The following is a 13,481-nucleotide window of genomic DNA, read 5'->3' on the forward strand; positions in this document are numbered from 1 at the left end:
TCCCCTATACCATCTGAATTCGTTTTAACATTATCTGAAATGCCAAAATCAGAGTTGTTACACTCAATATCATACAGCATAACAGACCATGTGAATGAATAAGTGAATGAATGAGCAGGCTCTGAATCAAGCAGACACAGGTTAAGTCTCGCTTGGCCACTTATTAGCTATGTGACTCCGATGAAGTTACCTAAAACCCTTCTAAGCCATTATCTTTGCCTCTAAAATGAATACGAATATCCCCACCACACACATTTGTAAACTTCTGACACTCACACACTTTATTCAGGATATACATTTACCATTTAATCTTACTCTCATACTGCCCCAAACCTTTATTTAATCATCAGTGCATTTTTAAATCAATGTATCTTAAAATAGTTTTGCTCATCATTGCTTATCCAGTACAGCAAAATGCCTAGCATATATAGGAACTCCAAACATTTACTAAATAAGGAAACAAATATGATGACTTCATAGGGTTGTGGTGAAAATAAAATGAGAATACATGAAAACTGTATTAACTCATTTAATTCTCGTAACAATGCTATAAGGTAGGATCTACTATTATCATCCTTTACATATGAGGAAACTGAGGTGGAGAGAGGTTAAGTAACCCGCCCAAGACCACAAAGCTAGTCAGCGATGGATCAAGGATTTAAATCCAAGCTCCAATCAATGCTCTTAACCGTTATGTTAGACTTGACACACAGTAGGCACTGAACAAGTAATAGTTTTTACTACGTTCTTAAAATGTAAATATATCCAGGAGGCTTAAGGTGTTATCTGGCACTCAACAATCAATGTCTATTGGTTTAACTGGCTTTTCCCCTAATACCTATGGAAGATCACCACCGCTAAGAGAAGTAATTCAGTAACTGAAAGATGTTGAAATCCAAACTTCAGCTTTCAGCAGCCCTGTGTCCAAGAATGGAGGAAGAAACTATTGCTTCTCTTGGTTGGTTTCCTAAATGAATTCCGGACTCTCCCTAGGTACTAGTTATTCACTGAAAATGTTTTTTATCAAGTATTGTGCCTAAGCAGAATAGGAGACAAGATAATTATGACAGGACTATTGCTTCGAAGATCTTAACATCTAGTTTATAAATACTGCTTCATCAATTAAGAGATGAAACTGGGGAACAAGTAAGCTTCTCTGGGCTAATCTGGGATCCTACTATTATAACAAAGGAACTTAGATGGCATTTTCCATTAAAAAACAAAGAAGGGCCTGGCCTGGAGGCATAGTGGTTAAGTTTGCGGGTGCTCCACTTGCGTAGCCCAGGGTTCAAAGGTTCGGATCCCGGGGGCAGACCTACGCACCACTTGTCAAGCCATGCTGTGGCAGCTTCCCATATAGATTAGAGGAAGATGGGCACAGATGTTAGCCCAGGGCCAATCCTCCTCAGCAAAAAAGAGGACTGGCAACAGATGTTAGCTCCGGGCTAATCTTCCTCAAAACAAACAAACAAAATTTGGAAGTGAACTTGACGAAACACAATCTACTTCTGAAATAATTTTTCTTTGTCCTCATTCTCAACCCAACCTCTTGCATGTAAACAGATTCTCCTTGACCTTGCAAATCCTTTCAAAAGTGAATGAACAAGTCAGTACTAATCTATTTACTGGCTTCCCTTGTTTAAAATTTTTTCACTAGGTTTGTCTCTTAAATTTAAAGCCTCAAGCTAACTATAAAAATAGATGGAATTCTTATCAACTCCTAGTGCATTTGCATTTTATGCATCTTCAACAAAAATATTACTTTTGAACATGAGTCCTATGTTTAATAGCAAGTTTTTGCCCCTTTGAATTCTGCTTTAGCAAACACTGATGCCATTCAATTACATTTAAAAATGCATTCAACAGAACACAATGTTATTTCTGAAATGGAGTATCAACTCTTGCAATTTCAACATTTTTTTCTTGTAATATTCAAGTAAACAATTTATTTAATTTAGTCTGCTAATCTGAAAAGAAGTGCATCACAGCTTTTATGTTGGAAATACATTTCTGTCTGTTTTCCATATTGGTCAATCGCCCACTGAAAGCCAAGAAAATTATGCAGTTTTCAATTTTTGATCTAAGGTTTTGTGTCAAATTGGGGAGGAGTGGAAGAGGGAAGGGGAGAGCTCTTGGTCTTATACCTTTGTTTCCAGGTATATCTGAAGTTACACAAATTAGCTAAAACATGATTATTCCATTCTGAAATACTGAAGAGAAAATCCAATTCTCAATAACCTGCTCTAATGTTTAGTAAGAATTAGATTCTTGTTCTTCAACATTCAAATAAAGCTCTTACATAAACTGAATCTCCTTTCCTTTCAACTTTTCCTCTTTTAGCAGATATAGAAAATATCCAGCTACCATTTCTTCATAGCAAATGTATATATTTTTGTTAAATTATCCTCAATTTTTTCAGATTAAATACTCCAAAACTATAAACTTTCATATTCTTTTTTAACCTTTTGATGATTTTTAATGGAAGGATAACCTCAAGGATCATGTTATCCACATTTTTCATTGTGTAACCAATAACGGAGTGAATGAGAAAAAGGACTTATGTACAATGAGTATTGTCCACAAGATTTCCTAGCTCTAGAAAGTTAACCTTCTGCTGACATATCAATAAAATGGTAACGAAATGAAAAACTGCACAACTCATCTATTTAGCTTATAGTGTACAGTAACCATGAGGTTTATTTACTTCTTTATTTTGGTCAAAGATGGAGGCAGTTGCAGAGATATACTGTACTTCTTTTCTGTCTGCTCATCCCTCACCATGTATTTGTATAGATTTATTTTTAATGGTTGTACTTTCTTATATTTATTTCTCCTGACTCATCTTCATAACAAATGACAAACCCATTGTTTACACCACTGTGCAGAAGACAGAATAAAGCATATTAAAAACAAAGAAACACTTCCCTAGTTGATCGAAATCAACATATACCATTCCTATTTTCCAAGGAAAACAAATCTGACTTACAAAATTAACACACCTACAAACTTAAGGCTATTCTACACGATTTAAGGAATTACTAAAAGTTTTGCTTATTAGGCCAAATTCCAATGGACAAAACTACCTAGGTATGTGAAGTTTACAGGATAATATTCCAGTAAGTATGCACTCAACTTGTTATTGAATTCCAAACCAGAGCTTGATATTTTGTCAGAGAACTTAAAATCTTAATAAAATACTGGTATGATGCCCATGGTTGCACGACTGTGTTACCTTGCAATTCACTGCCTATTTTGTGAAAGAAGTCAGGAGGGGGATACAAGGAAACAGTCATAAAAAGTGTCCTGGTCTTTGCTTCTACTTTTGCTACTATCCACTGCAACCAGTTTCCTGTAAGCCTTGTTTTTCTCATTTTTAAAATAAAAGGATTGGACTAGATTATCTCTAAAATGTTTCTCTTCTCTGAAAAGAATAATACAATTGAATGATTCTAACTACCACAATAGATTTTATTGGAAATAAGGATCCGGTCACATCTTTCTCTTCATTGCTTCAAAAGCAGCCTGAGCAACACACTGTCCTTAAACGTCCAACTAGGTCAATACAAAATCTATCAATACAAACCTATGCATAGAATTCAATAGGCTAAATGCAAGAGCAAGGAATGTCTGTCTTTTTGGTATACAGACTTGCGCTGTTACTTCTCTACCTAAATAACTTCATCCCATCTGAGGCAAAAGAGAATCTGGTCTTTTACTAATAGATAAGTCTCAAATTCTTTAAAAGTTATTTCTCTAGTTGAACAGAACCCAAGATCCAATAATGCAATTTTCAAAAAATCAGCCTTGCACCAAGATAAGCTCTGTGTTTGTGGAAGAGAATAAATGGCAAGAGGAACTTCCAGATAATTCAGTTGTTCTCTCTTATAACTAAATAAAATCAGACTTTAAAGCTGTTTTCCTTCTGCTGCCTTAAGTTACAACTTCTTTCTCTAGATCAAGATTTCCTAGCTTCTGTTTCAGGGAGTGGACAAGAGAGTTACAAAAGAGATGATGGAACTAGGAAGGCTAACTCCTACTTTGCTGTCAGTATGGTATGTTTTACTGAGCTTTGGCATTACATGGCCTTCTTTGAAGAATAAGGTCCTGCATCGCCGCCTATCTGTGGACCCAGGAAAAATTATAAACAGTTATGAAACCAGATCACTAGGACAAACCAAGAAGCCTTCCTATTCCAACTCACCACAACCAAGCCTGGCTCCAAAGCAGGCTCTTTAGCTGCCCCATATTATCTGGAAAACAACAGGGCCTAGCTTAATTCTTCCTAACTAAGGAAGCATTTGAAGATGTACATGAATGTACACGAAAGGATCAAACATACTTTTTCACCCACTGAGTTACATATAAATATACATGGACATAAGATCAGTTCATTCAAAATTCTTGAGAGATCGAGGAAGCGAAGGTTACTTCATCAGCCACAATAGTTAAGAAAAAAACCTGCAGCACAACACTATGGAAAAGTACAGCTTCTCACGTGTCTCTCACATACAGATACTTAGCTCTGAGTCCATTACAACTTACCTCCCCGCAAAACTGCTCTCCACCTCACCATTGGGAGACATTTACCAACCTCCTAGTTTTTCCCCAAGAGACTTATCTACCTATTATCTTACCCCTCCCGCTTTGGTCCCGCCCCCGCCCCAGAAATAAGATGGCCCTACTGGCCCCAGGCAGACCCCGCCGGGTGCGCAAATAGGAAATCTAACCAATTCCCTCCATCCTTAACCATGTGAACCATCCCCGGGTAACGTGCTGTTCACCAACTCTGTGGTCCTCCCACCCCCACGTGTCAGCTACCCTCCCCCACATGCCCACACCTCACGATTCAAGCCGGGGAAAGAAAGGGCAGTGGAAAGCCTGGCCCCTAAGATAGATCAACCCACAGGAATCTGTCCCACCGCAAGTCCCCTCCCACCTTCGGCCCCTACCCTTTACAATCCCTTCCTCCCTCCTTCCTTTGAAACCAGGCCCTTGCCTCAGAAACCTCCTCTTCCTCGTCGTCGTCGTCCTCTTCTTCCTCGCTGTTGTTGCTGCTGGTGCCGCCGCCGCCACCTCCGCCGCCTCCGCCGCCGCCGCTGTTGTCGCTGTCGCTACTGCTTTCGCTGCTGCTGGGGGGTCGGCAAGTCCGGTTACGCTTGGCCTTATGCTGCTGCTGCTGCGGCGGCTTCTTCTTCAGGAGCAGGTCGCAGACTCGCACCATCCCACGAGGAGACGAGGCCGAGCGAGCCCCGCTGCCGCCGCCGCCGCCGCCGACCTCCGCCGCCGCCGCCGCCACGGGGGGGCCCACCACAGCCGCCACCGCCGGGGGGCTCCCTTCTCCCTCAGCCGCCGCCGCCGCCACCGGAACCATCGCCTTCTCCATCCCCAGGGAAAGAGGGAGGGTGCGGACGGGGGAGGGGCGTGGGGGCTACGCTCTACCGCGACTTCGGCCGCACCGGGGCCGACACAGCGCTCGGTGCCGCCTCCACCGCCACCGCCTCGGTCACCTCTACTGCCGCCGCCGCCGCCGCCGCTCCGCCAGCTCTCACCTCGTCTCGCGATACTAAGGGCGGGGAGCCTGACGATGGGAGGGAGGGAGAGGGAGGGAGTGTGAGGGAGCAAGGGGGTGGGGGTGGCGAGGCGTAGAGGGAGACCCGCGTGTGGGGATACCCAGAGGAGCGGAGACTAGGAAGAAGCGGGGGAAGTGTGTCTAGCGCGACTTCCGATCGGGGGACGGCGGGGACAGAGGAGGGCCGCGGTTACTGCCGGAGCGCCCGCGAGCGCCCGGATTTCTTCTCTTTCCTCGCTATTTCCCCCACACACAGCCCTTCAGCCCTCCCTTCTTCCTTCCTTGCTTGTGACTAGAACGCAGCCGCGGGCGGAAGTGCAGGTGACGCCATCAGCCGTCGCCTGAGCGGTGGCGCGCGGGTGGCCGAAAGACGAAAGTGAGATTTTGAGGGCCGGGCCCGGGCCCGCGCGGACGGGCGGTGCTGCGGTGCGTGGGGCGGGCGGGCAGGCCGTAGAGGAGCGGCCCCGGGCCGGGTTGGGGAGCGGTGCGGAAGCGCGGTCCGCGTGCTTTGTTAGCGGGAGACCCGGACGGCCAGAGCCCGGAGGTGGGGCCTCGCTCTGGACTGTTGTACGTAGCTCTATTCCTGGCCATTTCCCCCCCCCCAAATCGTGAGTTAGGGCTTTGGATCTTGAGAGGTGGCGTCGCAGAGGGGAAAGAGCCCTCTTTGCCTAAGTAAGTCTTGGGTCATAGACTTCCTGAACCTGAGTTTATACTTGTGTAATATGAACAAGTTCGATTAGGTGATGTCTGAGATCACTGTACCTCTGAAGTTTCCAAAGGGGAGAAGACAGGAGAAGGAAGCAGGATCTGTGTCAGACTTTGCAGACGATTCACTGAATGACCCTGATTTAGTTCTCCCACCCCTCACCGACTCAGCTTTTGTCTGTGAAGTGAGCATCATAAATAATCATCCTTGTCTCTCTTGGAAGGAATATTGTGATGGGTGGGGGTTGTTAAGGTGTAGGTGTCTGAAGAACTTCCAGGACTTTTGAAATAAGAGCGTAGCTTATTGGACTCAGAATTATCTCTTTCTGGTCCAATAAGAGCACAGTGGCATAAGAAAAATGAAGCAAACATCAAAGGCAGATGTACTGGCACAGGATAAAAAGTATGTCTCAGCTGACATAGTTGCCATTTTAAGACTGCTAAGTTTAGCTGTGTGTGCCTGATTTTTTTAGGCATTTTCTTCTTTTTAGTATTGGCATACCATATGAAATGTGGGCAGTTGCCAGTACTCTACAGAGTACTATGGCAGAATTGGCAATGACTGAATCAATTCACTCAAGCAAAAATTCATGTGCGCCTACTGTGTGCATTGTTTATGAAATCAAAGTCTCTGTTTGCGGGGGCTATTCGGTGTAATAAGTGCTATAGTAAATATATACACAAAGTGCCAACCATCTACCTGCTCCTCTCCTACATCGGTTGCTCGGTTCCTATGCAGAATAGTACACTACATTGTGTATCTTACCACTACAGATTTAGATTCTGTAACCTTAGCTGGATTCCTCCCTCCTACTTTGTGTATCCTTCAGCACCTTTTTCTCCCTTCCCACCAGAATACTTTTCGCAATCTTTAAATCCCAGCCACATTTCATTATATGACTTTACTTCAAACTTCAGAAGAAGATTGATGCTATTAGGCATGAACTCCTTCAATTTTCCAAATGCTAGAAACTTAGATACTTCTGGATCTTTCCTTTTCTCTAGTATCAGAAGAATAAGACACTCCCTGCTCTTATAAGGTTAATAATTCATCTGTACTCTCGTTCCAGTCCCCTCTTTCCCTTCCATTTATTATCTTTTCTGCCTTCAATCCCCCACATTTCTGGTTCCTTAGCTTATCCTTCTGTAGCTCTCTATTTCCTTCACAATCAAGCTTTAAGGAGTATTCTACATTCAATGTCTTTTTGTTATCTGAAATTCACTCATTAACCCTCTGCAATCTAACTTCTGTACTTATCATGCTATCAAAAATATTCTCTTTAAAGTAATCCCATTATTTGGAAGAAAACAAATTCTTGCTCTTTTATATAGTAGTGAAATGATTATCTTGTTGGAACTAGTAGGATAAAGTCAAACCTATTAGAATGGACAGAGTACCTGGAGTGACTTTCTGTTATTTTTATCTAGGATTTTTTTCCTTTCCAAACTTTGTGGCAGAGACTTGACTAGCCATTCATAAAACTTATTTCTTCTTCCTGGACCTACAGGTAAACTAAATCTTCCAATTTCCCTTGTAGTTAGTTGTGGCCATGTGATTGACTTATAGCCAGTGAAATGTGAATGGAAGTGATATGCTCATTTCCAAGCATAATGAAATCCTCCCATCTTCCCTTACTCTTTCTCTATCAGCTTGAAGCTAGTGAGTATGGTAACCTTGAAAACTATGTTGGTGATGCCAGAGCCAGAAGAGAGAAGGAACATGAGTGGCTAAATCACTAGTTGGAAGACAACCACCTCCAGATTAGAAAAACTCCTTTTTGGACTTCTTTGTAAGAGATAAAATTGAGATTTGAGAATTTATATGTTATAGGAGCTAAAATGACCATAACTAATCCAGAAATTGGTACTGGAAGTGGAGTGCTGCTAAGACAGTACCCTCAAATATAGAGGTTTTTGGCTTAGCGATGATGCAGCAGATGTTGGAGAAGCTGATACCAGAGGCTGGAAGGAGACCCATGTTTTGCAGTGGCAAAATAATTGGTAAAACTGTCACCCATGAAAACTAAAAAGCATATCACCTACCTATTGAGACGGTAGCTCCAGAGGAAATAGTTCAAAAGAATAAAAGTAATAGTGTATGCTGAATTTTACATTTTACTTTTAGCAAGATTTTATCAAAGAGATAAGCTCAGGAAGTAATTGCAGAAATGGAAGTACATGGGAATATTTGGAAGGATTGGGAAAGGTGACTTCCTAGCCCTCCAATGGTAAAATATGAAACTGGAAGAGGCCTTGAGTACAGTTCCCTTAAGATTTAGTCCTGGAGCAAAGATCAGATCAAGGCTTTGGCCCTCCCATCCAAAGCTGTTATTTTAGATGGCCTCAAGGTGGCTGGGATGAAGTGCTAGAGAAACTGACATGGATGCAAGGAAGCAAAGAAGTAAATCAAGTTTGAGAATTATGTAAGAAAGAACTTTGGGTGTGGTACTGGAAGCAGATAGGTCATAAGACTAAATTTTTGAAGGAATTTTATTACTAATCAAATCATGAATCTGGTTAAAATATTGTTCAAATGTGAAAACAGGCAAGTGTTCGACCCCAACTTGCATAAGTAGGAAATAGGGTATAAACGCTTTACAGCTCTCTGATACCCACATAGGATGTGGCCATGGAGAATAATGGACAAAGAACATTTCAGAAGCTAGTATCAGGCCATGCAGAAGACAGAGGACAAAGGGATTCCTCTCAAAGACTAGAATTGGAGTCTCATCAAAACTTCCTCCACTCACAGGGGAGATGAATCAAAAATGCCTGTGCAGTCTGTCATCATTAGACATCCTTATTGCCTAGTGTCTCATATTTTTTTCTTTTCCTAATGAGAGTATATTGTAGTTACCTGTCCCTGATCTACCACTGTAAATTGGGTTGCTGGGACATGGGGTGATGTTAGAAATAACTTGTCTTTTAGTTCATAGGTTGCATCTGGACCTAGTGAAGAGGACTGCACATTTCCTAAAAACCTAGACTTTGAGCCTGACCTAGTGACTGGATAGAACTTTAGGTTTTTTTCATTGGGATAGGACGTGTTCTATGTATGGAAGGAGAGGTAAAATAGATATTTAGTGATCAGAATAGTGGATAAAATCTTGCAGTGGATAAAGTCTGCAGATAAAATCTTGCAGACACTAGATTCTTTTTCTGGGCATGCAGTAAGATTATATTTCCCGGCCACTTGCAATTAAGTTTACCAGTTAGATGTGCCAATTAGGTTCTAACCAGTGGAATAAAGTAGAAGTGATTTGCTCTTATTGCAGCTCTGCTCTGTAAAAACATCACATGAATGGTCCTCCAAGATCTCTCCATTACCTGCCAATTTGAGGCGGATGGACACATTTGCATTGGGAGCCATGTGTTGATGATGGCAAAGCCACAAGATGGAAGGACTCTGTTTTCCTGAATCTTCACTTGGAGGATAGCTGCCTGCCTATAAGGAATACTTGTGTTAGAGTTCATACGCATTCTTTTGTGTTAAGCCACTGAGATTTGAGAGTTTATCCTATCTAGTATAGACCTAGCCTTCTTTCCCCAGGTACAACCATCCATTACCTAGTCCTAATTCTCATACCACAGGGGTGGGCCCATGAGTCAGGCCAGCCAAAGTTCCCTTATTCCACAGTCAAAATAATTGATTCAGGAATGGGCAGATTAACAATATGAGGCCAATCAGAGACAGTCTCACCATTTTGGCTAGCACTATTGAGAAAGAGGCCTCTACCTCTGAAATTAAGCAAAGACTTAAACCACCTATGGCCTTTGGTCACCAAGTAGAATGAACCTACCTGAGAATTAAATCATTACAAGAAAATAGAGGCAATCTCAATTGTATTGCAAGTTAGGAAAGAGCCCATGAATTGAGACACTATTTCCTGGCTCTCTCCTCAGGGTTGAAACCCGAAGGGGTGAGGGGAGACTGCAAGGAAGACTTGGGAATTCAAAAACGGGAGCTTGTGGCTTGTGCCCTGCTTCACATCTGGAAGTTTGCCCAACACTGGCAATTACAATGAAGTAGAAATGGCAGCCTAATATGTTTAAGCAAAGAGGGACCGGGCAGCGTTGATAACCACTCCCACTCCTGCATCTTCCTTGCCTACAGTGGACTGAAAAGGAGATACAGAATGTAAATTTGGTTCACAGTAAGAACCCAATTGCTTTCCACAGGCTTGCCACAATACAGGGTGATGGGAACTCATGACAGAGGCTATGGTGTGAATCCGTGGAGGATCCTATTGAGAAGACACTAAAATCCATGAGTTCTGAGATAAAGGCAGAGGGAAATCAATCACACTTTGAGAGAGTAGATTGCAAGTTGTATCAACAGTGGACCTTTCAGCAACAGATTTAGACAGCAGGCAGACCAGATGCCCCTCTGCCAATGCTATGATGGTGAAGAACTTATCTCCTGCAACCAGATAAAATCTTAGAAGATAACAGCCTAATATCTTCAACTTTTGAATTCCTTGAATTTGAATCAAAAATTGATGTGAAATTGAAAATGGACTGTTAAACTGGAAGAGAGTGAGAAATCTTGATATGGCACGATTTGGGTTTTTATTCCTGACTAATACATAAAATAGTACTAGTATCAACAAATGACACACCCCAAAATGTAAAACTGGTGGATCTAGGTGGGATGAACAGTAATAGGGCTTCCTTGGCTCTAGCTAGGAGGTTTGGCAGTACACACTATGTTGTAGCAAGCAAGTAACCTTTTGGGTTTTTTTGTGAGGAGATCAGCCCTGTGCTAACATCTGCGGATCCTCCTCTTTTTTTTTTTTGCTGAGGAAGACTGGCCCTGGGCTAACATCCGTGCCCATCTTCCTCCACTTTATATGGGACGCCGCCACAGCATGGCCTGACAAGCGTCCGTTGGTGCGTGCCTGGGATCCGAACCGACGAATCCCGGGCCGCCGCAGTGGAGCGCGCACACTTAACCACTTGCGCCACCGGGCCGGCCCCGCAAGTAATCTTTTGAATTTTCGGTCTTAGATAATGTCTATATTATGATTGAAGTTTTAGAGAAATTGGTAGAAAAATGTCATGATTTTGGAGTGTGTCCATTATTGAGGTCCTACCAGTAAGGAGTGCACTTCAGTTCAAGCTAGCACGCTGAATGCAAAAGACAGAATGTATTTATTTATTTATTTTTTGTGAGGAAGATCAGCCCTGAGCTAATATCCATGCTAATCCTCCTCTTTTTGCTGAGGAAGAGTGGCTCTGAGCTAACATCTATTGCCAATCCTCCTATTTTTTTTTTCCCCCAAAGCCTCAGTAGATAGTTGCATGTCATAGTTGCACAACCTTCTAGTTGCTGTATGTGGGACGCAGCCTCAGCATGGCTGGAGAAGCGGTTCGTCAGTATGCGCCCGAGATTGAAACCCGGGCCGCCAGTAGCAGAGCGCGCACACTTAACCGCTAAGCCACGGGGCTGGCCCAAGAATGTATTTCTAAGATACCCCCTTTCTGCATGTAGTCGGTAATCCGTGTAGCTGAGAATCAAATAAACCTGCATCTTGCAGGTTTAAAAACCCATATTTTCTGTTCTGAGCTTAAGTTAGTGCAAACAAAGGCAGGGAATTGAAAGCACAGTAAGATATCATTGGAACCCTGGAAAAAGCCTTATCCTTAATCACTTCATGCATCCTTTGCTGTATACAACCTGTTTGACAAAGGTTGACAAACTAGTCCTATTGCAAGGAGCTGTTCACTGAACTGCAACATGGGGTCAAGGGGACAGAGGTAAAACCTAGCTGCATTATTCCTAAATTCATTCCTCAGCTTATAATTTTGGATGCAAAGGCCAAAGTACTTAGTTTAGTTGGCTGGAGGATAGGTATTATAGAAATACATAATTAGGTTTAGTTGACTGTAGGATAGACGTTGCATTCCAGCCTTGCAACCCATTGGTAAGGGGCAGAAAACAGATTCACATCCCAACTCTGTTTTTGGTTCCTAAGCCACAGAGTTGCCAAAAAGCACAGTGACCAGCAACCAACTAAGACTGCAAGAGAATTGTATTGAGAGTAACACTAAACCCTGCAAACAAAGGCCTACAATTGCTTAATTCCAAGGCTCTCATGTGTGGCAAGGCATAAGGGAGTGTCTTCCAGAGAGCAAACTCACACAAAACCACTATCTTAACTGACCAAGAAGCTAATCTACTAGCTAATTAGGGTGTCCTTAATTACTTACTCTCCTAGTTAAGTATATACCATTATCTAATAAAATTATCTTTATCATGCTATACCGTGAAGAGCTACATTCAGACCTGACCAAAAGAAATGCACATCATCCAGAACTCTTGGTTTTCCTGCAAGAATCAATAACTGGGTGAGATTTTGGAATGTCTACCATTGGGGAAGAGAGTATTTCAGTTGTCCGTGGGCAACTTAATTACGTTGTTTTAACCTAGGGCGTTTTTGAAATTGTATGTAGTGAAAGAAGCACCAAGTATAGATGCTGGGTAGCAAAGGGGTGGAGTGTATGTCCATCTTTTCAGGAGATGCCTTTCTTCTACCTGATAATGCTCTCAATTGTGTGACTCTTTTTTTTCCCCTGCCGTAAAGACATGAGCCAAGCCAATCTTTCCAGAGTCATCTATGAAAATTTTACTGAGACTAGAGCTGCTGCTGACCATCTTGGGCACAGTGTGAAGCAGGCCTATCTTACCATATAACAAAAACAGAGGACAGATATGAGCAATAGAAAGAAAGCAGAGTCCAGATGATATCATTTGAAATCCAGGATCATAGACTCACCCATTGTCTTTCATAATTAAGTGGCCACTAAGTTCTGCCTTTTCTGCCACCCACCCCTGCCACCCTCATTTAAGCTATTTTAAGGGAGGTTTTATTCATTTGCAATTAAAGTAGTCCTGACAAATATAGGCCCCTGAGCGGCATAGTCCCATTTTTAGAGAATCTTACAGAACAAGTACTGAGGCAGTAGTTATAGTTGCCACACAATCCTCTTTTTGCTGAGGAAGATTGGCCCTGAGCTAACATCTGTGCCTATCTTCCTCGGCTTTATATGTGGGACGCCTGCTACAGCATGGCTTGATAAGCGGTGTGTAGGTCCACACCCAGGATCCAAACATGCGAACGCCAGGCTGCTGAAGCGGCACGCGAACTTAACCACTAAGCCACCCGTCCAGTCCCCTGTGTTTGACTTTATTAAGGAAGATAGTGAT

The 13,481-nt window shown here is 42.6% G+C and overlaps 1 protein-coding gene across 5 annotated transcripts in view; it reads right to left on the minus strand.

The window, feature by feature from the left end:
• Positions 1 to 5,806, minus strand: part of ANKRD17 (ankyrin repeat domain 17) — a 163,055-nt gene extending 157,249 nt beyond the window's left edge. For 2 of the 5 annotated variants that reach the window (XM_087434424.1, XM_087434426.1), the window contains exon 1: positions 4,997 to 5,806. In XM_087434424.1, the coding sequence (XP_087290550.1) occupies positions 4,997 to 5,383 (387 nt within the window). In that variant the 5' untranslated portion in view covers positions 5,384 to 5,806. The remainder of the gene's footprint in view (positions 1 to 4,996) is intronic. The other 3 variants (XM_014787970.2, XM_004419161.3, XM_004419162.3) reach the window with 2 other exon arrangements.
• Positions 5,807 to 13,481: the final 7,675 nt, after the last annotated feature.

The sequence above is a fragment of the Ceratotherium simum genome, chromosome 8, assembly GCF_057802395.1.
Source record: "Ceratotherium simum simum isolate JZ-2026a chromosome 8, ASM5780239v1, whole genome shotgun sequence".
In the NCBI taxonomy this organism is placed as follows: Eukaryota; Metazoa; Chordata; class Mammalia; order Perissodactyla; family Rhinocerotidae; genus Ceratotherium; species Ceratotherium simum.